General features: G+C 56.0%; 1 protein-coding gene across 1 annotated transcript in view; it reads right to left on the bottom strand.

Moving 5' to 3' along the window:
- Window positions 1-17,002, bottom strand: part of TRIM8 (tripartite motif containing 8) — a 29,288-nt gene extending 12,286 nt beyond the window's left edge. The window contains exons 1-2 of the mRNA XM_082053109.1: window positions 15,542-17,002; window positions 14,596-15,252 (exon numbers count right to left, since the gene is read on the bottom strand). Of these exons, the coding sequence (XP_081909235.1) occupies window positions 14,596-15,165 (570 nt within the window). The 5' untranslated portion in view covers window positions 15,166-15,252; window positions 15,542-17,002. The remainder of the gene's footprint in view (window positions 1-14,595; window positions 15,253-15,541) is intronic.
- Between the last annotated feature and the right edge of the window lie 8,969 nt (window positions 17,003-25,971).

Here is a 25,971-nt window from a genome sequence, read left to right as displayed (position 1 = left end):
CTTTCCGCCTTCAGCGCACTCTATGCTTGTGGTTTCTTGAACGTTTCCATCAACTTACATGTACGTTACAGGAGCTCGAACCTCCTTTTCTCCCTCTCCTGTCTCTGTTTTCATACATCTGTCCCTTCCTGACCACGGATCCAGCTGAAAAACTAAGCCAGTAAAAAAAAAAAAAAAAAGCAGTCTCTTTTTTGCTGGTCCATGTTTCCAAAGTGGCTCTCACCAGCACTCTGCCAGCTCCGGTGATGGCAGTCTGGGCAGAAATGGGAGGTTGCTCAGCACTGAAACTCAGTCAAATCACAAAATCCTGCTCCTCACTCAAGCCCTGTTCCTCTGACATGTCATATGTGAGTCGTTCCTTCCATAGCCACCACAAAAAATAAACAGGCTCTGGCAACACCTCCAATCCTACCTCGATCTGCTGCTGTCCCAGCCTCTTCTAGCTTTGTTGAATCCCAAGATCTTCCCAACATGCTGCCTTGCCTTCAAAAGCAGCCATCCTGCAAAGACCCACTCCCATCGCTTGGCAGCAAACCTAGCCCCATCTGCAGCCCCTGCAAAATTGAGAAACCCTCACTCCCTCTTCCAGATAAACATCTTGGATTCAAGATCCAGCTGGCCTGCGTGATCTCAGAGCTCCCTCCCTCAGGGGTGAACCACAGCCAGCCTCTTCCACCCTTCCTTCCATTGCAGGCTGAGGTGCCTCTTCCCTGTCCAAAGACCTCCTCTCTGCAGCCACCACAGGAAGACATGAGATCCGAACAACAGCCCCTTCGGGTTCCTAGCTCCCAAACTGCTAATTTCTGCTCTGGAGAGAGCCTGGCCTGAGGATCTGGATGCATGAGCAGGTTTTTGGGGGAACCCAGCAGAGCAGCCATACCCACACACACCCACACATCCCAGCCGTGAGACCACCGATAAGTGTGCAAAGGTGACAATCTGTGTCTATGTCTCCCATCAGTGTCTTGCTTGGAGACCCAGAGATAAGCGGTAGGGCTGTACAGGTGGCACAAAGTCCCTCTCCATGCTCAGGCAGCACTAGAAAGAAAACCCTGCTTTGATTTAAAGGCCATGATTTTACTTTTTTCCCTCCTAACTGATCTAGTTAAACTTCCAACTGCTCAAGGCTATTTTAATTTGTACTGGTAAGTTAAATCAACACAAACAAGGGCAGAACAGGTTTGTATGCACCTCTGTTACTGGCCTGCACCAACTAGAGTATAGCTAGATTTCTCCAGGCAGCGTTTTTTTTTTTTTTCCTAATAAAGATAAGGGCGGATTTTTTTTGTGCACCTCCGACTGACAAATGGAGCCTGAAAGCGAGCTGGGAGTCAAAGCCTTGCGGAAAGTCAAGGTGACTTACGCACCAATAGGCTGGATTCAAAGAGCTTTGCAAAAATGCAGATCAACTAACAAGATTTATAAAACCCGCTAGGGGCTTAGAGGCCGCTTAATTCTCAAAGGTGCCAGTGAAAGTGCTTGACTCACAGAAGGATGGATGTGGCTTACAGAAGTGGCTATCTCAACTTTTTGGTTGCTTCAAGAAAAGGGGACTCAATTTCTCTTGGAAACGAGCTTTTGACATGCCGATATGTATACTGTGAGCCTTGGCTCCTCCATCACTTACTTTAAAGAAAAAGAAACCAAGTCCTGCTGCTGCAGACAACTGTTACAAACATCTACCGAAAGCCACAGCAGAATCTGCTGCTTCAGCTCGCCAGCGCCAGACAACACCCAGAGGAGTATGAGACTCAACCGGATTCGGCACACAAGCTGGAAAAAATAAAAAGGGGGGGGGGGGGGAAGAAAAAAAAAAAGAAGAGGATTTTGCACTTCTACAGCTTCCCAACACTCAGCGTTTCGCAGGCTGGAATCAGCCCGTCAGCACCTGCGGCAGCCAAGGCGGCGTACAGTCAGCCCATCCGCCGCTCGGCATCCACGAGGGGTCCGACCACGACCTGCTGAACGCCAAGGACCCCTCAGCTGCCTCCCTGCTGGGTTTTTTCTCTCCCCCTTTTTTTTTTGTGAGGCGGCTGTTGAGAATCTGAAAGCCCGGATTATAATCTTTATGAATCCCATAGTTAGATCACACTGAACAGCAGCCCAGCAATACCAGATGTTCAAACAAAGCTGCCAACCGACAGCTGTCTGCAGCTTGCAGCGTGTTTTTACTTTAAAATGCAAAATGATACCAATCTATATTAAAAAAGAGACGTTCGGAGCCTTGTGATAGCAGCTGAAGCCGTGGATATTACTCTTTCATGCAGGGTGTGGCGACAGAAGGAAATATCTCAGAAACTACGCTTAAGCCACCCTCCCGGCCCCCCCAAATCCTGGCCCCTTTCCTAATGGGAAAGAGACTCACGTTACTGCCTGAGTGCCGTGAATGTACCAGTGCGTGTCCAAACAAGCCAGTAAAAAGAAAAATGCAGCATGAACAAACACTGTATAACGAAGGATGCCAGAACAAATCTGGGCGCTGCACAGTCCGCACCTGGCTCAGTACTTCTGGCTTGCAGGAATCGCGCAAAGAGGGTTCTGACTTAGTCAAACGTGACATCCCAAATTCCCCACCAGCCGAGATCACAGGAAATCTTTGGGACCAGTCCCAAGGCTGCCTCATTGTGCTCTGAGCAGCAACAGCATGAATGAATCACACTCTCTTTAATGTGACACCCAGCTCCCAGCAACATACTCAAGACCAAAATATTTACGTTGCACACGAGTAAGAATAGGACCAGATGCCCTCCCCAGCCTGGTGACATAAAAAGGCCAACCTGGTCTTGAATCGAGCAAGTGGGCGGTGGCAGGATAAGAAAGCAGGATGCAGAGACCAGCCCTGTGTCTCACAGCCTGACTCTGCCCCGCAATGCTGAACAGGAGCCCTTTGCCGTGGCAGCAAAGCCCCCTCAGCGGTGAGCACCAAGACTACAAGACCCGTGGTACCACGCTCCTGACGGAGCTCAGCAGCCAGGCGACACACGATGGAGCATGCTGGAACCTGTAGTTTCCAGCCAGCCAGCTGCAAAACGCCATCCACCAGTAAACACGTCTCAAATTAAAGAGATGCGAGGCCCCCGAGCTCCTGGCAAGGCGCCAGCCACGGCTTTTTGTTGGCAGGCGCTTGGCCAATTCCCATGTGTTGCATTAGCTCCTTTCTGAGGAGTGGCCAAGAGGCTGCACCCCGTAAACCCCCCGGCAGCCGAGCTGCGCTCTGCCTGCACGGACAGCGAGGTGCTCCCAGAGCTCCGGTGCAGCCCTGGGCCCCAGGAGACATCAGCCTCGCTCCTGCCTTGCTGCGAGCTCCTCCGCTTCTGCTCTATGGCACTGGACCACTGACACCGGAGCAAGATCCTACAGCCAACCCTGTCCAAGCTTCACCTACACAGGGCCCAACACTGCATCCCTGGAGGGGTCAAATAATGCTGCCGCCGAAGCAATCAGAGTCACAGGCAGCAAGAAGCAACGCACCAGCACGGTGCTTTCAGGAAGCACAACACAGCAGGCAAAGCTTTGCTGAACACCCAGGCTGGCAGGGCTGGGGGCAACCACCACCCCGCAGCATTGCCGGCCAGGCACACAGCCTCCCCCAGCTCCAGAGAGGCCGGGACCGTATGTCAGCCTTTGGGGAGCGCGGCACCCTTCTCCTCGCCTGCTAGCCCTCCCCGCTGCGGAGGAAATCGCGGGGCCGGCTGATGTCAGGAGGCATCACTTCACACAAAGGCCAGGCTTCCTGGTGGGGAAGGGGTGGGGGAGCGGGGAGGAAGGGGAAGAGGAGCCTGGGGCAAAGGCAAGCGGCATCTCCGGCTCCCGGTCTATGCACGAGGGGCAGCGGCAGGAGATGGCGCAGCCCCTTCTCCTTTAATCGCCCTTGCATGAAGGAAAGAGGCAAAAACCTGCTTCCCAGCAGCCTTCACAGGAGCCCCAGCGTAGCCCTGCCCGCAGAGCTGAGATGGAGTGTTCACCCCTCTAAGGATGCACAGAAAAAAGGGACTCAAGTTTATTTTAATTTGGTCCTGCAAATAAATTAACTCCACCTTCTCCACTTTGGCCGGACTGTGGCTGCTGCCTACTGGCGGAGGCACGATCCAGCTGCACATGGGGGCAGAGCCCCCTGCCCAGTGCTTACCCAGGAGAAAAACCACCTCTGTGACAAGCCTGAACTCCAGCACCCCCAAAATGGGCACAACCACACACCCCATCTGCCTCCTGCCCACAGGTGGCTAAACGCTTACGGCACCCATTAATTGATAAGCACAGGTAAAACCAACATATTCAGGACAAAGTCAAGAGTGACCTGCAGCCAGGTTTCCCATTTCCTCTCCCTAGTGTGCTCCCCAAAGCCAAGCGTCTTTAAAACACGCAGCAAATCACAGTACCCGCACCATTGACATGACCTCCTGCTTCAGCCTCTCCTCACCTCCTCTGCCTCCCACAGCCCCAGCTCATCCCCCAGCAGCGAAGGCGGCTGGCGGCCAGCACCGGGCTGCATTGCTTTTGTCTTCACCTCAGCCGCCCTCCCAAGGGCAGGAATGCTCTGCACCAGCTGCACTGGGACTGGTGAAGAGGGGGTGGCCCTAGGGGAACCTGCAGGATCTGGTTGATGTTGACTGTGGGAGGGAATCGCTGATGTTGTGGGGGGCAGCCTGGGAAGGTGGGTTTTGGATGCAGGCACTGCCAGGGAATAACCACAAAGGAGCAAACCCTGCTCCTCTCCTTCAACGTGCTGACTTCTGCTCCTAGGAGGAGGCCCGTCATTGGTTTTTAATCTCGCCTGATTACGGGTCAGCCTTTGACATTATTGATCTCAGGCCCCTGAAGTATCATTTATCTTCCAGGTTTGACTCTGCAGTCAGAGCTTGACAGCTCAGACCCCAGTCAGCTCCATCCTCCTGGGGAGCCAGGGGAAACGCTCTGCTCCCCATCCTGCTGATTCGTGCGAGCTGTATTTGCAGCTCAGTTTCCATCCACAACTGAGGTGGCTTTCACCAGATGCCCTCTCCCCACCTGGTGTTTCATCTCCTGACTCAAAGTCCAGGTTCTCAGGTCTCCAGCAGACCAGCAGTGCTGCAGCAAGCCCAGCAGTCCAAGGTGCCTCCAACACCCACTGCTTCCCCCTTTCAGTTTCATTATCCTCTTTTAAAGAGGATGCGGTGGAGGCACAAAGGTTACAGGATCTGCTGAGAGCCGCACAGGGATTGGGGGGCAGTGCCGGCATGCAGGGTACAAACAGAGCAGCCATTTCTAGCCATGACTGCACTGCCATTTTCTACAGCAGGGAGAGAGACCAACAACAGTAGCTCCTTGTCCCCTGGCAAGCTTGCACCCACAAAGAAACCCAGCGCTTGTGGTGGCTTCTCCTTACCTGCTGGCTAGCACAGCCATGCTGCAGGACTAGCTTGTGATTTCTGCTTGACCTTCAAAACGTTAACGCCTGCTCTCTCCGCAGGGCAGAACAACAGCCAGGCTCCACGGAGGCAAAGCAGCAGGCAGGGTTGGGATTCACGATGCCCTGTGGATGGGACACACCTGGGATTGCTGCCCCATGGGTTCGTCCATCTTCCACCTTGGCTGACAGACTTTCCCAGCCTCCACCTTTTGAGAACCACAAGGTTTTCCTCAAACATCTGTGTCTATGATTACTGGGAGGCAGCGTGCATGTGAAGGTTGTCTTCTCAGATGCCTCCTGTCTGTTCTGCAAAGCTAAGCCTTGCCTTTTAGGAGGAATGTTTCCCGAGGAAGACTCCAGTGGGCAGGTTTGACATGCAGAGGGAGGTTTAGCTTTTGCTTGTCGCCTCGGTATGGTTTATCAGATTGCTGCAAAAGCACTTTGATAAATGGAGATCAGTACCATGTAAATTCATAGATGACAGTGGTAGCCAGCAGTCAACCTTGGGAAGCACCAAGGGAGAAAGCAACTGGGTGGGAACTGGTAGCAGGGCCGTGTTGAGCAAGGAAAGCCTGAGTCTCCAGGATTACTTCCCCATGGTGCCATGGACTTCCAGACTCCATAGGAGGTCTCCCCACTTCCACTTACTTCTACTTCAGGGTAACACCAACTCCCCTAAGCAGACTTCACGTTGATACTGACCATTAAACTGACCTTTTTCTCCCCTATTGTAAGTAAAATGCTACAGAATCCTTGGCTGGAGGACAGGCTGTGGTTTTACCTGCTGGGCTCTCACCCCTGGGAGCTGCGTTAAGTGAGGGGGGGAGTCTTTGCAGGACACGCTAAGTGTCATTTCCAGTCCCCTGCCTTGATGCAGGATGCCAGGAAATAGAGGCAGGAAAATAACCCACAAATGTGCTCCTGTTGCCTTGTGGGAGGCAGATCCTGTCCCTATTCCCTACAACAAAGCATCTCTGACCCGAGTGCAGCTCGCCAGGCCTCGGACATCCAGCCACAACGGTGCAGTAATTCCCTCCCGAGCCTGGCCACCCCCATCACTAAGGGCCCAGCACAATTGCTCAGGGAAGGGGGACTGCAGACCCCCCCTATCCCCAAAGGGTCTCCAAGGGGGACAGAGACCTCACAGCGCATTTATTCCGCTCCATCCATTTGAGAGGCGCGCTTCAAGGGGCTTTTTGCTGTTGGAGGCGGGTGCACCAGGACAGGAGAACAAAGGGAGGAACTGGCACCCCCAGCCCTTTGTCTGAGCGCAGAGGAGTTCACCTGCAGGGAAAACCAGCTCCCACCGCAGAGCCGGCAGCTCCACATGGATTCAGATGGGGAGAGGGATGCAGCCCCCCCGCTAGCAAGAGGATAATGAGCAGAAAGACACAATCGCGTTACCCTCTCTCCCCTTGCCACATGCACGAGCCCGTCACAGCCCACGCCAACCCCTCACTTTGAACAACAACCACATCAGCAATAAAAACCATTGCCACAAAAATATCAACCCACCCCCCAGCATGATCGATCTGTGTCTGCGTGTGGCCAAGCACCAAATCCTGGAGCTCGGCTCCACCGACCAGGATCGACTGAGAGGAAAGGGGGTGGGTGACTAGTTTCCAGGGGATGGGGCTTTAAAGCCACACAATAACTGGCTCAAATGAGGGTTTGGATTAAGCTGTTTTACAGTGAGGGAAAATACTGCCTCCATTAGGATATCAGGGATTTTCCTTTCTCCAAAGCTCGAGCTCTAGGATGAAGCTTCCAGGTCACCCAGGCAGGGAGAGGAGAAGGGGGTGATGCTGAGCAAACAGGGGATCCCACAAAGGGAGAGGTAGGTGGAAGGAGGAAAGGGCAGATCAGCCCTCCCTAAGCCCCAGATCACACAGGCGGCTGGTCTGACAACGTTTACTCATATTTCAGAGAGACACAGCCATCCGGAACATCACTCTCTGCCAACTGCCTCATCTGGAGCCATCCGCAGCTTGGATCTTCCCAGCCCACTCTGGAGACAGCCCCCCTAGAGCATCCACACACCAGGGAACTGAGAAAGGACAGGTAGGCGGAAGAGAAGAAACAGAAAAATTAATTCATGCCTTTTTTTTTTTTTAATTTTTTACAGTTCTGGTACATCGTCCCAGCGAATGGGTGACTTAGAGTGCGTGTTATGTAGGCAGCACGGTGCAGAGCGGCAGCGAGCTGCCCTGAGCCAGGAACCTTGCTCACTTTACTATCACAAGCAAATGACAAGGCAGAGAGGTACAACTGCAATCCCCTGACGAGAACAGGCCAAAGCTGTCCTTATCAGGGAGAATTTGGGACTAGGAACCTCTTCCCTGAGTTCATCTGGGGGACATATGTAAGAACTCTTGCGTGCATCCAGTCTCATGCCTTCAAATAACTGTCCCTCCCTCCGTATTTGGGACCAGGCATCTCTTCCTCCCAATTCTAAGTGCCTGCTGCAGCTCTCTTGGGTAAAGGAGGGCCCATGGAAGGAGAAGGGCAGGACATGCCTGGCCCCCCTGCTTTCCACAGTTCCCCACTGGTCCCCCCGCATCTGCCCCATCTTATCTACCAGCAAACAGAGGTTCATGGCAGAAAACTGGCTACCACTGCAAGCGAGCTCAGCAGCTCCAACTCCTCTGAGCCACCCCCCTTACTCCAACCAAATCAGCACCTCATGATCCTACAGGCTGCTGATAAATGTAGAAAGTTGACAAAGTCACCAGAACCTAGCCCAGATCCATTGCATTTTATATTTTAAAAGAAAAATGCCAGGCCAGACCAGATTCTGCCCCGGAGCCTGCGTGGCAAAGCAGAATCCGGCTCCAAGTGTTTATTTATAAATCCGTACATACACGTACATTTGAATTCTGACAGAATTAATTCTGGCATCCAGCTAATTCAAAGCATTCCTCCCCCATCACACTACTGTTGCAGGCCAGCCCAGCACAGAAGCTGATTATAAAATGCTGCACTAGCCAGGCATTTCTGCAAAGGCTTGTGCTATTGAGCATTCAGTCTTTCCTTGCTTGGCTATTTCATTGTTTCGGTGCCGATCCCTCCTCTCTTGCCCTGTGTTTCCTGGTTACTTTTGTCCCTGCTCTGGAAGCGCTGCTGCTCTCAGCCCCATTTCAGTTAGATTAAAAAAAAAAGGCAAAAAAAAAAAAAAAACCAAAACCAAAAAAAACCCAAACCAACCCAAAACAATTACATGAAATTAAAGAGAAGAAGAAATCACCACCATGTACTAAGATTTCCAGTAAACAGATAGGTAAGAAGCAAAAAATAGGCCAATATGCTGCAAGGCAAGCTACAGACAGATCTGGGGATAGAAAACCCGCTGCCTCCCTCCAAAGCACAGCTAAGAAATCCCTGTGTGGTCACACGCTGTCCTCTGGAGCAGAGAGGAGAGAGGTCAGGGCAGCCAGCACTGTAAGAGTCTCTTTATTCTTGGGCAGTTGCACGAATCTGATCGCTTGTGCCCTTTGTGAGACATGGAAATCTGCCTTCTCCTCCCACCCCCTTCACCAGTCCCCCTCCTTCGGCTCCCTGCTCAGATGGGGACAGAGGCAACTCCTCAGCTCCAGAGGCAAAGACCAGAGCAGCGGAGAGGCTGTGGACCCCGCTCCGGCAGCACCAGGGTTGGCCAAGCATGTGGGACAGCTCGAGGATGGGGCTTTGCTGGATCCTGGGACTCACACATCCCTCAAAGCGCCCACCTGGGCTCCCACATGCGGGACACGAGATTGGGGGTGGAGGAAAGCCCAGGGTGTCACACCACAGCCCAGGTCTTTCCTACTTCTCCCTATCCACCATGCTCGTGGGCTCAAGGAGAGCAGCATGCTGTGCACCTCCATGCCAGCATCCACAAGACACTTACATAAGGTTGGATTTAGACTAAACAAGGGTCTGGGCTAAGTTTATTATGCCCTCATCACCAGCCAAAGCTTGGCTTGTACCTCCTGGCTCAGAGATCAGACCAGAACACGTCCATCTCAGGGGCTCAAAGCCACCTCCAAGGGAGGGCTTCAAGGTGGAAAGCTCTCCGGACAGGGCTGGCTGGCAGGGGTGGGCAAGGCTGTGCCTAAGACATCGCCACCTGCGCAGTAGTCCTATAGACCTCAGGGTAAGCCTGGGCTACAATATGTTGCTATTCCTTGCGAAGCAGCTCAAGGTCCTCAGATGAACCTCTCCTTCCCTCTCTTCCTCCCACCTCACTCTTCAGCAGCATCCATCCAAATCATCTTGTCCCCATGGGAAAAGAATGTTCTCCACTGCAGCCCCTGTCCTACTCCTTTACCAGAGCTGGCCCCTCCATGCAAGCCTCCTCACCCAAACCCACCAGGCTGCCCCCCTGCGTCCTCCATCTCTGCTCTCACTTCTCAGATTGGCTCTACACAGACATGCCAGACCAGCTGCAGGCCTAGAGTAAGCAACCACTGGCAACCTGGTGGGCAAAGGGCAAGGAAAATGCTCAAGCTTAGCAGGAAAGCAGCAGGTAAAAGCCCTTAATCCAAACCCTGGGGTGGCAGGAGACTGTCCCAGTTCAGCCAAAGATCTGAGACTGCCAAGATACCTGCTGCCACTGGGGCAGCAAACCCAGATGGGTTTACAGCAGGGTGGCTCAGACTGCTGAGACCTCTCTAGGGCAGTACAGACCACTCTCAGTTCAACTAAAATCCCCCCACTGCCCCTAACAATGCAGCACAGCAAAGCCTGACAGATCGATGGTGGTGAACAGCACGGAGCTACAAAGCAGGGCAAGGTGGGTGCTGGGATCTCTGCAACTGCCCAAGGCCCTATAAGTCATTACTCATCACAGCAGCTTGACCAACTGACAGCATCCCAGGGCACAATGATCAGTCACATTTAGGAGCCTGGCGCTGGACACCCGAGGCCCCTGGGCAGGAACCAGGGCATGGGCAAGACCTGGGGAGGGAGGGACCCAGGCTAGGCTGACCAGGGAGGGGGAAGGGGCTGGTGGTTCAACTCTGGGGTGCTGGTGGAGGCTGAGATGGAGGGTGCGGGGAGAACCTGCACATCTCCACCTTCATAGGACCCACTAACAAAGTTGTCTATGGACCAGGTATGTTCAAAGAGTGCTGCAGGGAATGCAGCCAGGCGCCACCCACACCATCTACAGTCATAAGAGCTAAATTAACACTCAAGCACTTGGGCACTTGCACTCACAATGCCTCCAGTGAGCTGCATGCTGCGCTCCTCATAAACAAGTCATCTGGTAAATAAGTAAGCCTGTAAAGATCCAGCCCATCACAAGTTACCAAACCTGTTTCAGAGTAAAACAACTCGTCAGGATCCTGGCAGCAGAGCCCACCCCAGTCTTCTCAGCACTGGGGCTCCCCAGGTCCCAGAAACACCCCCCAGCACGGATGGCAGCATGGAGATGTGACATGGGACTCATTTCAAACAGGAAGGTGCCTCTGCTGTCAGAGCCATCTATTGAAGAAAAGCTGGTGGCATTTTCCTTCTAGAGACCTAGAGCGTTCAAACCGCAGAAGCAATCAGTTGGGACAGGGAGGAAAAGCACAGAGGCCACCTCTGCACTGGGGCTGGTGACCAATGCTGGCAAAGGGCCAGCATTCCAGGTACAGACCTGGGATTCACCTCTTGCTGTGCTCACTACCAAGGGCTCAACCTCTCCTCCCTCTGGCACTTTAGAAAGCACCTGAGCTGGCCTTATCTGAGGGGCTTCCAAGAAAGCAAGCCCAAAGCCACAGAGGAGCAGATGGACCTAGCAGCCCAGTCCCCATCCGTCCCCCTGGATTTGCAGAATGGGTGCTGCTCCGTGGCCAGTGCTGGGGGATGCTCCTACACACCTGCCGGAAGATCCCCAATGTCTTCCTGCAAGTCCCAGCACCATAATGTGCTTCCTCCCTCATAGTGTTCAAAACCACCAGAGATCTTCAGAATGTAGAGGGATTTTCCTCGAGTTTCCCAAAAATGCACTGCAAGCTGGGTCAGAGGGAAATCTACCTCCACCCCCTGAAACCGAACAGAAGCAGGAGCAGAACCTTTGCCCAAGTCCTTCCCCACCAGCTGAGGACAGGCGGCTGGGACATCCCCAAGCAAGCTCAGCTGCACCCAGCCTCAACAAATCTTGTCCCACACAAAGACAGGGCAAACATGGTAATACCCCATAAATGAGTCCCTTTCTCTGGCTGCTGCCTTCAGACCTGTGCTCCAATCCCAGCAATGGATTTTTCCCCTTTTTTGGATTAAAAAAAAAAAGGCAATGCATCAGCCTCACAGTGGAGAAACTTTCAGCCCTGGAAGTAGGTTCCCCCATGCTCAAGAGGCAGCAGGTTCCCCCAAGCAGGCAGGAGGCACGTGGCTGGGGCAGCAAAGGCAAAGATGGAAGAAAAAATGTTTCGTTTTGAGACCTTGACACAAACAGAATGACAAGAAGCAAAAAAAAGAGGGTGAGTTGTTGGCTTTTTTTTTTCCCCTCTCCTCTTTAAGCACTACAAAAACAGGAAACAAAGGAGAAAACATCTCACGGGGGGAAGAGGAGGTAAGTGCTTTATACGCCCACAAAAGAAAGATTAACCACATATTTTATTTACTGTTTGTATTACGGTTGCACGGTGAAGTTCAACCAGTTCCTGGCCAGGGCTCTGCGGGTTTCTGCAGCACCTAACGCCGAGTGGCCCCCTTCACCCAAGCCCACCAAGCATGCACCTCCGCTTCAAGCCAGCCCTCCACAGACACCCACCTCCAACCCCTTTTGCCAGCACAAGGTCTCCTGTCCCAGTTGCCAGCTGAGAAAGCACCGGTGTTCTCCCCAAGGAGTTTTGAGCACCTTTTCCCCTTCAAATTGGACTGTAACTGGGGTAAGATGCCCTTTGAGGTGGGTTGGCAGCAGAGCCAAAGCAATACATGCTAAAAAAAGGTGAGTTTATGGGGAGGATGTTAATAGGCTCCCATCCCTCTTCTGCCACACCGGGTCAGCGTCACACCCCCCACACGAAGGACAGGGCTCTGAGCCTCCGAACTTTGACTCATTTCTCAATTAACGGCTTCCTGAATGTGAGCCACACATGGAACAAACCTCTCACGACGGGGCCTCCCAAGCCCGGTGTTACTCATCCCCAGTCCCAGCCCTCCTTCTCCGGGATGCTCCAGGAGCAGCTTCACCACTGCGGGGTGAGCAAGCAGCCAGGAATCCCGGGCCTGGCTCCCGCAGGCGGGAAGCCGTCACCGGCCGAGCACACGCACCCTAATTCGGGAGCCAGCACGGCCACCTTCCTTGCCGGCTCGCAAGGGGCGGCTTTCAGCCAGAGACCTGCCCAAGGCCAGGCAGGGGGTGCCAGCAACCTGCAAGGTGTTTTTCCTTCCCTCCCACAGCCAGTTCATGGAAGAATCGCTCCAGCTGCAGGGGCGATCCTTGGGGCACGCCATCCCCCCGCTTCAGGCTGCCCTCCATTGCCCCAGCCTCCGAATGCCTAACCAAGCCACGCGCCCAGCGGGAAGAGACAAGCTTATCATCGCAGAGAAAGGAAATTAAGATAACACGGCGACAGAGGTACCGAGGGATTTTGGCCAAGGTCACAAATTAAGTCCGCGGCTCTACAATACAGCTGTCCGACGTATTCTGTGTCTGGCCACATATTCTAAAATTTCACACCAGGGCCAAAATCCAGCCTAGCCAGTGGCAGCTTTCTGCCAGGTCATTAGCAGTGTGCATCCGCAAAGAGCAGTGAACATCCAGCCATAACAACGGCAGCAACAACAAAAAAAAACCCACGCAGCAAGAGCGGGAATAGATGAGATCAAAGTGTCCTGGAAAAGGACCTGGAAAAATAGTTTTGGTCCCTGGCTAAGACTCCCGGGAAATGCACAAGCGAGCCCCATCCCGGCCCTGCATAGCCTTCCCGGGGTGGCTCCCCACCCTGGCAGAGGGAGACCAAAATGACTCCCTATAAATAGAAGCAGAAAAACGCTTCTCCAAAAGCCTGGCTGGGTCTTTTCCCTTCCAGCGCGTGTGGCGGAGCTGCTGGCACCTCCGCGGAGGTCTCTGGTTTTCCCCCAAAAAACCTGGAGAGGAAAATAACCTTCCTGTGAGCTCAGGCTGACTCCTCTCTGCACAGAGCTGCCCCCCTCCCAGGCCTGGCCATCCAATTGGAAAGTAATTATAGTGCAATTTTTATTTATGACTTTTTTTTTTTTTTTAATTGCTAAATGGTGACTCATTTTGGCAACATCAAAATACACAGGAAATCATCCCCATTTTACAGTAATCACCATTCAATTCATTGTTAAATATTTATTTGGCGGACAAGCGTCGGGCCTCTTTCGAAGGGTCGGAGGGGGAGCAGAGGGGCAGCCCCGGGAGAGGGGGAAGGTGGTGGTGGGGTCACAGCAGGGCTGCCTGCGGGGCTGTTAAACGCCTGCCACGAACTTCGGGGTGGGGAGCCAGGGGTGAAAGCTCCCGCCAGATGGTCTGGCCACGAGCAAAATACAGACTCGCTTTCCCTTGAATCCAGTGCTACGCCCCATGCTGCTTTAGGGAGAGGGGGCTGCCCTGTGTCCCCTAATAAAACCCCCATTATTCGGCAAAACCCCGAGCACGAATGCCCGCCAGCGAGGAGCCGTGGGTCTCTGACATGAAGCTCTCCCAGTGCTGGGGGAAGGGGATGGCGGCCACCGGCCCCGGCGGGAGGGGGTGGGAAGAGCCAGCAGTTTGACATTCATAGGCCTTACAATGAACGGGGTCCACGTCTGCAGCTGCTTTGTCCCCCCAGGGAGCCTGATTTCGGGGCGACTCGACCTTGGACACAGGTGGCTGCCCTGCCTTCCCCAAACGGCTGCGCATCCTAGCAGGAACTGAGGAAACGGCCCCTCCAAACCCCCCCAGCCCAGGCCCTCCACCCTTCCCCGCACAGCCCAGACCCAAGGGGTTGCCAGTTCCATGGCCAAACAGCTCCGAAGGACCCACAGCACAGAACCCCATCCCCAGGGAGCCCCCCAGCAACCACAGACTCCGTCACTGTTCGGCTGGAGCGGCCACCTAACATGTCTGCCACAGGGGGACCAGGTGGAGGAGGAGGAGCACCAGGGTGGATTTGTTTCAGCCCTACACAAACACAGGCCTTCGGGGAGCAAAGAGAAGAGGGCAGCCAGGGAGTCCGGCAGCCCACCTGGGCCGGACAACCCCACGTCTCCAGAAAGGTCTGACTTACCCTGATCTCATTGCGGCGGATCTCCACATCGCAGACCGAGTGTCCCTGGTGGGCCCCGCTGTAGTAGCAGCAGAACTGGCAGACGGCCACCTGCTCGGCCTCGCAGTGGTACAGGCGGTAGGCGTTGTGCTGGGGGCAGCTCCAGGCCCGCACGTCGTCCGCCTCCACCAGGAGATGGCCCCTGGCCGTGGAGGGTTGCTGCAGGTGGGTCTGGACATGGGACTGGCAACACGGAGCCTCGCACCTCAAGCAGATCTTCTGTGCCGGCAGCGGCGGGCCCCGGCGGCAAAAGACGCAGTGCAAGACGGAGGGGGGCTTCTCCAGGTTGAGGGAGTTGAACTTCTCCACGATGTTGGTGAGCTTCAGGTTCTTCTCCAGGTTGGGCTTCTGGTTGTAGGCCTGGTTGCACTCCGGGCACCGCACCAAGCCTGACTCCTTGGCCCACGCCTCCCCGATGCAGCCCCGGCAGAAGTTGTGCTTGCAGGGCAGCTGGACGGGCTCCACGAAGACATGCAGGCAAATGGGGCAGATGAGCTCCTCTTCGAAGCAGTTCTTCCAATTCTCGGCCATCTCTGCCGGCGGCCTCTGGCGACGTTTCCCACCACCCGCTTCGGTCGCTCAGTGCGGTCTAGGGGCGGACGCCGGGGTCTGTCCTTCCTGGAAGGGGAAGCCCGGGGGTGAACGGCTGCACTCCCCCCTCCCCGCAGCACGCGCGATAAATAAAAAAACCGCACCAGATCTTAAAATCAAGGATATAATAAACCACAGAGCAGCGCTCTAGGAATCTCCAGAGAGAAAACACGACATCCCCGCCACTTCGTTAGAAAAGCAACACAAACAGTTAAAAAAAACCCAACAGGGTATTGTAAGATTTACAGCCCAGAGTCTTAACCACCCCTAAAAGCCATTTGTTTCCTTCTACCCCAGAAGGTGAATCAAAACTTACCAAAGGTTGAAAAAAATCCATACAAAAATCCAGCAGCAGAGTCCAAGTTCTGTATAAAGCTCCTAAATTTAGCGCTCCGGATCTGATTTTTCTTTTCTTAGGTTTGCAACTGACATTCAATATTTTAAAGGGACTTTTGTCCCCCAGCAACCTGGCTAACAGCTGAGAGCACTGACTTGCTCGGTTTTGTTTTTTTTTTTCTCCCCTGTATTTCTCCTCCCTCTCCCCCTGATGGGAGTTGGGATTCAGAGTCTTTTAAAGGAAACAGATCAAAGGGTTAAGATCCAAAATGGGAAGAGGACAGATTAAAAAATAATAATAATAGCGATGATGACGATGGCAGCAAAACGAATTCGCTCCGCGGCCCCCGAGATTTGCTTCTAACCCGGTGGAACAGCTGAGAAAAAAAGGAAGAGGGGGAAAAAAAAAAAAAAAAGACAGGAAAAAAAAAAAAAGAAGGAAAAAAAAAAACCTCTCGCCTGCTTCGAGGTTGCGAGGTCTTGAATGGGAGAGCTCGGTCATTCAGAGCAAACCCCAGCCCAGCGCAGCCCTCCCAGCCTCGTCCGGCGCTCCCAGAGAGGGAGGGACGATCGGCTTTGCCAAAGGGGGATCTAAACCCCGCGGGCCCCGAATGAACCTGCTCCGGCTTCCCACCGGGGCTGGGGGAAAAAAGGCGTCCGGGGGCTGGGGGGTGTCCGAGCTACGCCGGTCTCATGGCCGGCCGGGGGGACGCAGCCCCGACGGCAACAATGCGATGGAACCGGGAGTCCCGCAGAGCGGGGCAGAGGGACGCGTGTCCGAGCCGCCCGCCGAGCGCCTGCCGCTCCCGGTGCCGCTTCCCCGGCCCGGCCCCGCCGGGAAGGGGCGAGGCGGCGGCGGGCAGCCGGGAGGAGCCGGCCGAAGCGTGCGGTTCCGGGAAAGCAGAGTCAGCTCTCAGCCATTTTGAGCTGCCCTACTGGAGAACGGAGATCGAAGGCGCATTAAAAATAAAATTAAAAAAAAAAAAAAGGTATAAAAAAAAATTAAAGTCACCGGAACAAAACCGCTCCCGCTCGCTCCCCCGCCCACGCGGCGGGGCTCTGCGGAGGGGCTGCGGCTGCGGGGCCAGCCGAGCCTGAGCCGAGCCTGAGCCGAGCCGTCCCGTCCCGGCGGGGCCGCTCAGCAGAGCCCCCCGCGCCTGCCCCCGCCGCCGCCGCCTCCAGCCATCTTGGGCTCGCCCTGGGCGCCGCCCGCCCGACGGAGCCCCACGCCCCGGCCTTCCTCCCACCGCCCCCGGGGAGGCGGCCGCGGCCCGGGGGGGGACGAAGAGCGGGGGGGGTCCCCGCAGCGGATCTCCTCGGGGAGCCGGGGGGGGGAAGGGGGGGAAGGAGGGGGCGGCGCCTCGGAGGCGACCGGGCTCAGCCCCGGCGCGGGGGGCCGGGGCGGTGGCGGGGGGCGGGCAGGGTGGCCATGGGGGCGGCGGCCGCGGGGGATATATCGACCGGGAGGGGGGGAGCGGGCGAGCCCCGCCCCGGCGCGCCGAGGGGGCCGCCCCGCTCAGGAGCCGGTCCGGGTGGGTGGGGGAGCGGAGCGGAACGGAGGCGCCGGAGCCCGCAGGTCCCGCCGGGCGCTGCCGCTGCCGCCTCGGAGCTGCGCGGTGCTGCGGCGCGACCGGCCCCGCCCCGCCCGCGGCCCCGCCCACCGCGCGTCACGAGGACCGCCCACCGCCCCGCCCCGCCCCGAGACGGCGCTGCCTTAAAGTGGACACGGCGGGCGGTGGGGTCCGCTCGGTGCTCGGCCCTGCGCGGCCCTCGACTGGCGACATGGCTGTCCGTGCTGCTGCAGCCAGCCTCCGCGGGGCCCGGGTTTGTCCCGGTCTGGGATGTCCCCGCTGGCCACTACGCCAGCGGCAGGGCCATCGTGCCTGGCCACCAGCATTCCTGCGTTGCCAGGAGCCAGGGTTGCTCAGGATGCTGGTCCATAAAAAGGGGCTGATTGTCCTGGAACCAGCTCACATCTGGGCCACAGCTGGCCCTAGATATCAGAAGAGCCCTCTGGAGCTTCCTACACCCTCTTGGCTCCCCCCTGGATGGGCTGTTAGTTTGCACAGGACCATTTCAGGTCTGCAGAGCAACAGCCATTTGTCCTTTGGGGTCTTTCCAAAACTGGCTGCCCCAGCACCTCCTGCCACAGCCTGGGACACAGAGGTGTCTCTGTTAACAGCTCTCCCACCAAATGTTTCTGCAGCTGTTTGGTGGGATGCTGTATATCCAAGCCCTGCCAAATGTGCTGGGCCACCAGGAATAAATCACATTGCTGGTGTAAATCCATTTCCAATTGGCGATGGGGGTCACAAATGTCTTCAAAATTGAGTATTTAGACCAAAAAAATGCTCAGGGTGCACAGTCAGGTTTTCAGTGGAGTGACAAAGGGGCAAAGGCTCAGACAGTGGCTTCAGGATATGGCACCAACCTTGCCCCTGGGTGACACCCACTGATGGCAATTTGCGTCCGGGAGGGTTTTACCAGGAATTCCCTGACCGCAGCCTCAAAGCTACGGACCACACTGTCCAGAGACGCCACCTAGGAGTGTCTACTATAGCACCCTATAGCCCCAGTGCAACAGGCCAGCTGGGGCAGCTGGCTGCCTGCTGGAGGGATGAGCCTCCTACAGCACACCCGAGGTGGGGTGATCAGGGTCTTTCCAAGCTTTCCTTTATGGGAACCCTCTGTGCGCAGGCAGGTCCTGCCAAGAGACACCCCAATAAAGAGATGGAGTGACGGCTACCAGCCATCTTTGGGTTGGTTTTTGGTTTGGGATCCCCCATCCCACTTCCCTGCCTCCACCTTTCTCCTCTCACCTTGTGCTTCGATGAGACATGAGGTATAATATCTACCTGCTATCTGCATTATGCCCAGCACACCCCAGTCCCGAAGTGCTGCCCCGGGGCAAATAATAACAAACAATAACAGCATCCGTACCCCAGCACATCCCACAATGCTGGTGGGATCACAGCCAATGTGCAGTGCCCAGGCTGGCTTGGGACACTTCACTTGCCTCTTGTTTCTGGGTGAGGTTCCCACAGCCTTTTGCCATGATAAAACCTATTTCTGGGCTCAGCTGGCCAGTTCCTGCCTGCACAGTAAACCCACAGCCAGGCCACCCCAGGACTGGGGCTCACCCTCTGTCACCCCCCACCACCCTCCTCAATCCCCGCACACCCAGCCCTCAGCTCCCGGGGCTCGAGCACTGATTCCTGCAAAGGGAGCGGTTTGCCATGGAATTCCTCTGCCAGGCCTCAAAGCCTGTGGGCTGTAAGTCTCCTCTGGGGTTTTACAAGCCATCCAGCAGCCAGGACCGGAGAGAGCTGTGCAGGGTGGCATGGGATGTGTCAGAGCCTCTGCCTGCGCAGAGGCAAATCTCTCCTCGAAAAGTCAGTGCAAAACTATTTGTGACTCTCACTTCTTTATAAACGCAGGCAGCGCCCGGTGGCAGCCACTGTCCCCCCCCCAGACATGGCTTTCCTGCAGGGGCTGCTGGGGTCCCCCCATACCCCCCAGTGCAGGTGGGCTGGGGAAGCCAACTGGCATCTCACAGGATTTAATAAAGGAAGGTGGATGGGATGGGGCTGACTCAAACTGAAAAATGCACCCTGCTCTCGATTGGGAATCCCACTGCCAAAGAAGCACTGCTGGCCTTGCTGCTGTCACACCCACATCTGGATGGTGCCATCTCCCTGCCCAGCCCGGAGTTTCCCCCTTGCCAGGGGAGCCCCAAAGACAGGCTGGGCATTGCAACCCTTCCACAGCCAGCAGGAGTTGCCTGGGGGGGTTGTAGGCAGGGACCCCCCTGCCCACACAGCTTCCAAACACCCTCCTGCTAGTGCTGGGTGGGCGATGGACACCAGCAGGACATAGCTGCGGAAAGCCTGCCCATGCTTTGAGCTCCCCTCCACCAGGATCCGGCCCTGTATGGGTGTCCCAGTCTGCTCTGTGGGGCCACAGAACTGGTTATCAGCTGAGTCCTGGTGCACATCCCTCAATCCCTCCAAGCCTTGGTTTTCCCAGCTGCCGCCAGGCCATCGTTCCCCTTTGCCGGCAGTTTCACTTTGGCAGCCCTTAGCCCTGCCCTGGAGAGACCACCACCCCCCCAGCCCCTGGTAAAGTACCAGCATCTCTGCCAAGGGCCAGTTAGCACTAACTGGGCTGCGGGTTCCCACCCTGGCAGAGCATTGCCCCATGCCCTAGAGAGCCAGGACACTCAACAACTTGTCACTGGGGTGTGACATTGCCTGGCACAGAGCGACCTCGTCCCTGTGGGGCAGGGAGGTGTTGCCCGGTCTGCAGAGCCAGGCTGCCTTCATCACTGCGGCAGGGGATGAGCGGGGCTGTGCCTGGCAGCTGCCACCAGGGACCTGCCTCTGCTTTCCCAGACAGACTCCAGGGGTGTTGAACCAGCCTACAAACAGACACAAACTCTGTTTGCTATTTAGGGCCACGGACCCAACCGAGCTGACGAGACGAAGGGTGTTCACACAGATTTACTGAGCAGTTGGCTGTTAAAGCGACAGCTTCCTTGCCTGCCACCACCCTGTCCCTGGGATGTTCCCGAGGGGTCCAGCACCCAGCCTCACACCTTCCCCAGAAGCCTTGAGCCTTCCAAAAGTAATACAAAGTGATGTGCTTCTTGGATCACTTATAATTCAACCAGACAAAGAGAAGCCATCACTGCCCTTCTGGTCCCCTTCCATGTAAGCCTGGCGAGGTGGCTTAGTTTGATGGAGAAAGCTCCCTCCACCCTGCTCCCTGTGATTAATGCATTAAGTGCTTTTGCTGAAGTTTTAAGACTGAGTTTGGGGAATTAAGGAACTTGCAGGGTGGCAATAGCCTGTTTTGCAGCACTGAATCTGTCTGCTTGTATCTGTCCCCTGTTCCTGGCTGGGGCAGAGGAAGAGGGAAACACCCCCATGGAGGAAGCACGACACACAGGTCCCCAGGGCCAGTCACCCCCTATGGCAGCACAGAGTACAACACTGACATGCACTGCTGGTGCCTGGCCATCCCATGTATGTCCCCACTGCAGTGTCACACTTGTCCCTCCCACTCTATCGCCTGCCTGCTCTGGCATAGTCACAGCCCAGCACCTGCTGGGGAAAGATGCAGAGTGCCTGGTGCATCTGCAGGAGAAACCTCCTGCCCTCTACAATTAATAAAAAGTGACCAGGAGCTGGGTGTGCCGCCTGGTCCCTGCAACATGCAAAGCACATTCCCTTGCACAACATCCAGGCGCTGGGATCCAGTGACATTCACACCTGACCCGGCAGCTGGGAACAGGGCTGGGACAGTGTGCTCGATGCAGGGATGGTGATGCCCCTCTGGCCCCTTGGGAGAGCTTTGCCCTCATGCAATGGGTGTGCAACCGGGGCTCCTCTTGGAGCAAAAATGCTGGGCTTTCTCCCTCCTGAAGCCTCAAGCATGGGGCAAGGAAGATATTGGGAGGTGGCCAAGGGGCACTGCAATGGGGGTGGTGACGGAGGGGAGCTCCGTTTTGGCCCAGGGCAAATCCAGGGTGGGACAACCCAATCTGAGGTTGAACGACCAAACCCAGGGCTGCACAGCCAGCCCCGGCGCAGGGGCGATGCTCTGGGGCTCAGCACCCTGGCCAGCCTTGGGGTGCCAGTGGGTGCTGGTGAGTGCAGCAGCGGGTCCGGCAGCTGCGGGACTGGAGCGCAGGGAGCCGGGACCAGGGCCGGAGCAGTTCCCTGCCTGGTGGGGTTACTTTCTATGCAAATGCCTGGGAGCAGCTGCCCTGCCGGTGTGACTCATTTCCTGCTCTTGTGTCACATTCTGGTCAGGCCAGTTTGGCAAAGGCTTTCTTCTCTCCCTCCCCAGCCTCTCCTCATTCTCTCCCTCACTGCCGAGGGCTGGGAAGTGCATTCGCTCAGCCACTGGCAGGATGAGACAGGATTTTCAGGAAACTGCGTCAAAGCCACAAAACTTCCATATATATATATACACACACATATATATATATGTATAAAACCTCAACGAAACAAAAAAACTAGCACAATTTTATTTTATTTGAGCACAAGGGAGACGGGTAGCCAGACAGGCTCCTGTGCTCTTCCCCCACTGGGGCAGCTGCTTCCCCCAAGACAGGATGGGTCCCCACAGAAGAACTGCAAAAGTTTGCTGGGTGGTTGAGAGGGAAAACATGCAGCTCAGTCTAATTTTACCCTCTGCTTCCAGTCGCAGAGGTGTTGTCGGAGCCGGGCTGTCTTTCACAGGGGATGGACGGTGCGAGTATCCGAGGGATTTGCCAGCCCTGGGGTTTGCCTGGGATTTCTCACTCCTCGGCAGTGCTCCAGGGCAGCCTCACCACTGTGTCCTGAAAAACATACTGGCCGGGGTCAAAAGTAACTAATTCATCTTAATGGGACTGGGAAGTGATGCTGGCAAATGCTGGCAGACCCCAGCGCAGTGGGTCTCCCACCACAGGGCAGGGCAGGGGAAGGTGATGCCAGGAACAAATCCCTCTGGTTGCTCCCCCAGCCCCGTCCAGGCTGGCGCTGCCCTGAGCCCAGGCTGTGCTGCAGATACAAAAGTCACTTTTTGAGGAATTTCCTGTGTGTGTTCTGTGTTGTAGCTGCAAGGGCAGGTTTTACAGCCCCCAGGCAGCAGTGCAAGCCCTCCTGCTCCATGGCTCTTGTTCCACTGTCCCTCTGTCCCCTGTGGGGTGTAGGGCCCCACACATGCACCCCTCGCTGCCTGCAAGGCTGAGGCAGAAAGCAGTGAACCTTCTCCCCAAGCCTGTGGGTACCAGTAGCCCAGTTTCTCCCTTCTCTCCATCAGCCCTTTCCCTGGTGCATCAAGCCCTGGTACAGCCTCCTGCACTGTAGCTGGGCACCTCACTGGGGGAAGGACAGAGCTCATCGGTGCTGCCGGCCCAGACATGAACTTGGGGACACAAAGCTGTGGCCCTGGACCCGCTGGTGGGACACTGCGGGTGGGAGCGGGGTACAATCCCACCACCAACCTGCGGCTGGGTTCAGCTGCCCTCCCATCGCAAGGCCCCCACAGTCCCCAGCCGGGCCGAGGTGTAACCTTTGCAGTCTTCACTCTGGAGCAATTTCTCAGCCTTCCTGTTCCTTTTCTTGCGTGCTCCCTGCAATCAAAGCCGGCTGCAGTCAAATGACCCAGGGCCACATGCATGTTAAAAGCCTCCCCGCCAGGCAGCTACTGAGTTTTCCTTTGAAGGGCAGAGCACTCGCAGCCACAGTGCCCCATGCGACCCCCAAACCCGCAGCCCCCCCGAGGCCAGTGGCACCGCTGAGCCCTGGTTCGGAGCAGCCGGAGGAAACTGAGTCAGGGCGAGGGCAGGGGCTTGTCCCAGAGCTGCAGCCCGTGCACCTCCCGCTGCTGGGGCTCTCCTTCCTCTGAAAGCTCAGAGATCTGTTTGCCCAGAGCAAAGGGAAGAGCATGAGGGTATTTGTGTAAATTAGGTCAGGAAGCATTGATAATAAACTGTCACTTCTGGTTGTGTAATGGGAGCAATTATGGGTTTAGGCCTTGTTAAGACATCGGCAAGGAAAACATGGTTTGTCTGGGATAGGAGGAGTGTGATGGCAAACAAAAAGGAGGGTCCTGTTGACACAAGGATGAAGCTGCCATTGTGTTGGAGGCATTTCTGTCCCATCCTGGTGCATCAGCAGCCTGGGGCTTGGATTGACTCCCATGCAGGGGGATGCAGGGGGATGCAGGACGCAGCAGAAGGCAGGGAACAGGCTCCGGGCTCTCCCTCGGCTCTGCTCCTTCTCCCAGGCACCCCACGGCTCCAGGAACTCAGGGTAGGTAGTTTTAACCCCTCTGAAATACCTGGTCCCTGATCCACCCCGCTCAGCTCTGCACTTGGTGCCTGCACAGCTGGTCCATGGGGCCTGATGGGGACCCACGGGCAGCGAGGCTGGTGCTGGGCTGTGCCAGGACAGCCTGGCAGAAGTGTCTGAGCTCCTCCTGCCTGCACAGCCCCCACCAGCCCTCCCCTCCCGGGGAGCTGCCCTCGCTGCCCCCCGCACTGCCAGGCAGCAAACGCCCCCCGCCCGTCGCTCCCGGCCGCCGGGGCAGCCCCAAACCCATCGGGCGGGTCCCTGCCGGGGTCTCCAGAGGGATGCTCAGGCACTGGCACGGCCCACCCAGACCCTGTCCAAAATAAACTCAGGGCTCCCCACCGGCAAAACCCCGGGGGCATGGCCAAACCTGGGGTGGAGGCTCTTGTGTCCCCTCCATGGGTGCAGGGAGAGCGGGAGGCTCCCGGTGTGAATTCATCCCAGGCACCCCACAAAGGAGGGGCTGGGGCACCCGACGGCCAGGGTAAGCCTTTAACCACCCACAACACCGCACAGCAGGAGAAGAAATTCTCGAGGCATCTATTAACATGAAAAGAGTCATACTTTACATTTGGTCCTGCTTATGAAGGATTACTGCGCCTTTTAATAAATAGTTAATCAAGTGTTAGAGTCCAAGCAAGTTGATAGGTTGCTTATTACCACGGTTTATAACCTTTTATGAATGCTGTCTGTCGATGTACTTATAAACATCCATACCACATACTTCTCATGTCTTGACATGTTGGTCACATCTGTTCGAAGTTTATTAACTGTTGAGCTTCTCGCTAACGGCAGACCGGGAGGGATCCCGCTATTTATCTGTATTAATCTGTGTGGCTCAGAAAGCACACCTGCATGGGACGCGCGGGCCGAGGGGTGATGTGGGCATCCCCCTTTGTCCGAAGGAGGTTCAGAGCAAGCAGGATGCAGCCGCATCAGAAATAAGTTGGCAGCGGGGTGTTGCTCCCGCGGGTGCGTTGCTTTTTTTTGCCACCAGGACAAACAGCCAAAGGAAGTCAGTGGCAGATTCTTGCTCCATTGAAGTCATGGAGCTGAGACATGACATTGTCCTGGACCACCCGCTTGAATCAAAAACACAAGTTATTGGGCTCAACGTGAGAAGAATTGGGTGAAATTCTCTGGCCTGCGAACAAGGGAGGTCATACAGGAAGATTTAATGGGATCTTCTGGCCTGGAAATCCACAGAAATATCCTTGGTTGTCGCTGTTCGTGCGCAGCTGAAGCCCCCCTCGCGTCATGTTGCAAATAACGAAACAAAACTCTCAATAAGCTGAATAATCAGAAAACAATTTTCCAATAAAAGCATCCCCCGAAATCTCCTTTTAAGGAAAGGACTGGGATTCCCACCGCCAAGCGTGTTCCCGACGCCTTGCGTTATTGTTCAGCTGCCTGTACCGGGGCCGGGCAGGCTGCCACGCCGCCCCGCGCCCCTGGGGACGTCCCGCCAGCCCCCCCGCCCCTCAGCCCTTTTTGCCTTTATTTTTCCCCTTTGCCGGATGCTCCAGATAATTTTCCTGTTCAAGAAGCAAGCGGGGAGTACGAGGTGCCGTGGCCCTGTGCTCGCTCCAGCTTTTTTGACAGCCAGAGAAGGGACTTGTGCGTTAGGCAGGCAGGGGTGATCCCAGCCTGGGCGGGAAGCTGCGTCTCCCTGGTCGCCTTGGCCTCGGACACTCTTGGAGATATTTTTAAATATCTAACCATGCTATTCTCTTTGCTCCCTGCTCCTCAACGCTTCTGGAGGGGGTACCTCATCTCCTGCAGCAGGAGCATCTCCAGCGCGGGGCAGCCTTGCTCACTGTCCCCCAAGTCTGAGGAAATATTAATGATGGGAAACGGCATTAAAAATACTTGTCCCCTTGGTAGAACAAAATCAAACCTGAATTACACTTTTTTGGAAAGCTGCAGCAGCAATGGCTGCTGCTTGAAAGGCACCGGCAGCCAGCACATCCCTGCCGTAGGTGAGCAGTGCGGGGACCAAAGGGACAGACCCCTTGTTGAGGGGCGTTCCGAGCCGGGCTGCCATGACCTGTGCAATGTCCTGCTCCAGTCAGCATGTGCGATGAGGTGTTGGGGCAAGATGGGGCCATTATTTTCTCCAACGTGAACTCTGCCTGACAGCGGAAACAGTTGCTTCAAAAGCTTCTTGGAGAAGCCAGAGATTCTGGGCACGCCGTGGGCTGCAGACAGGGAGCTTTCCTACTGTGTTGCTCCCAGCCCCGGCGGGTCCCGCTTTCCCGCGCTGGATGGCGAGGCTGTGGCCGGCAGCGGGGCGAGGATGCTTGCCGGCTCCCTGCCGTCCCAAGACTCGGCCGTGGGGCTGGGGGTGCTTGTCCCGTGTTGTGGGGGAGGCAGCAGGACCTGGCCCAGCCTTGCTGCTTCATCCCCTCTCCGGTTACAGCCTGGCCACGGGGCCCCCAGGAGCACGGGGTGTTAATGTGTCAGGTCCTACTGGGAGCTTTTCTTCCACGCCAAGGTGCTACTGTGGCCGGCTGTGCCATGAACAGCGCTGGGCGAAGCAGCGAGCAGGAGAGAAACCAGGTAAAAA

Source organism: Streptopelia decaocto (genome assembly GCF_964273445.1).
Source record: "Streptopelia decaocto genome assembly, chromosome: 5".
NCBI classification, from domain to species: domain Eukaryota; kingdom Metazoa; phylum Chordata; class Aves; order Columbiformes; family Columbidae; genus Streptopelia; species Streptopelia decaocto.
The sequence above is the reverse complement of the archived record's forward strand: the minus strand, read 5'-3'. Positions and strand labels throughout refer to the sequence as shown.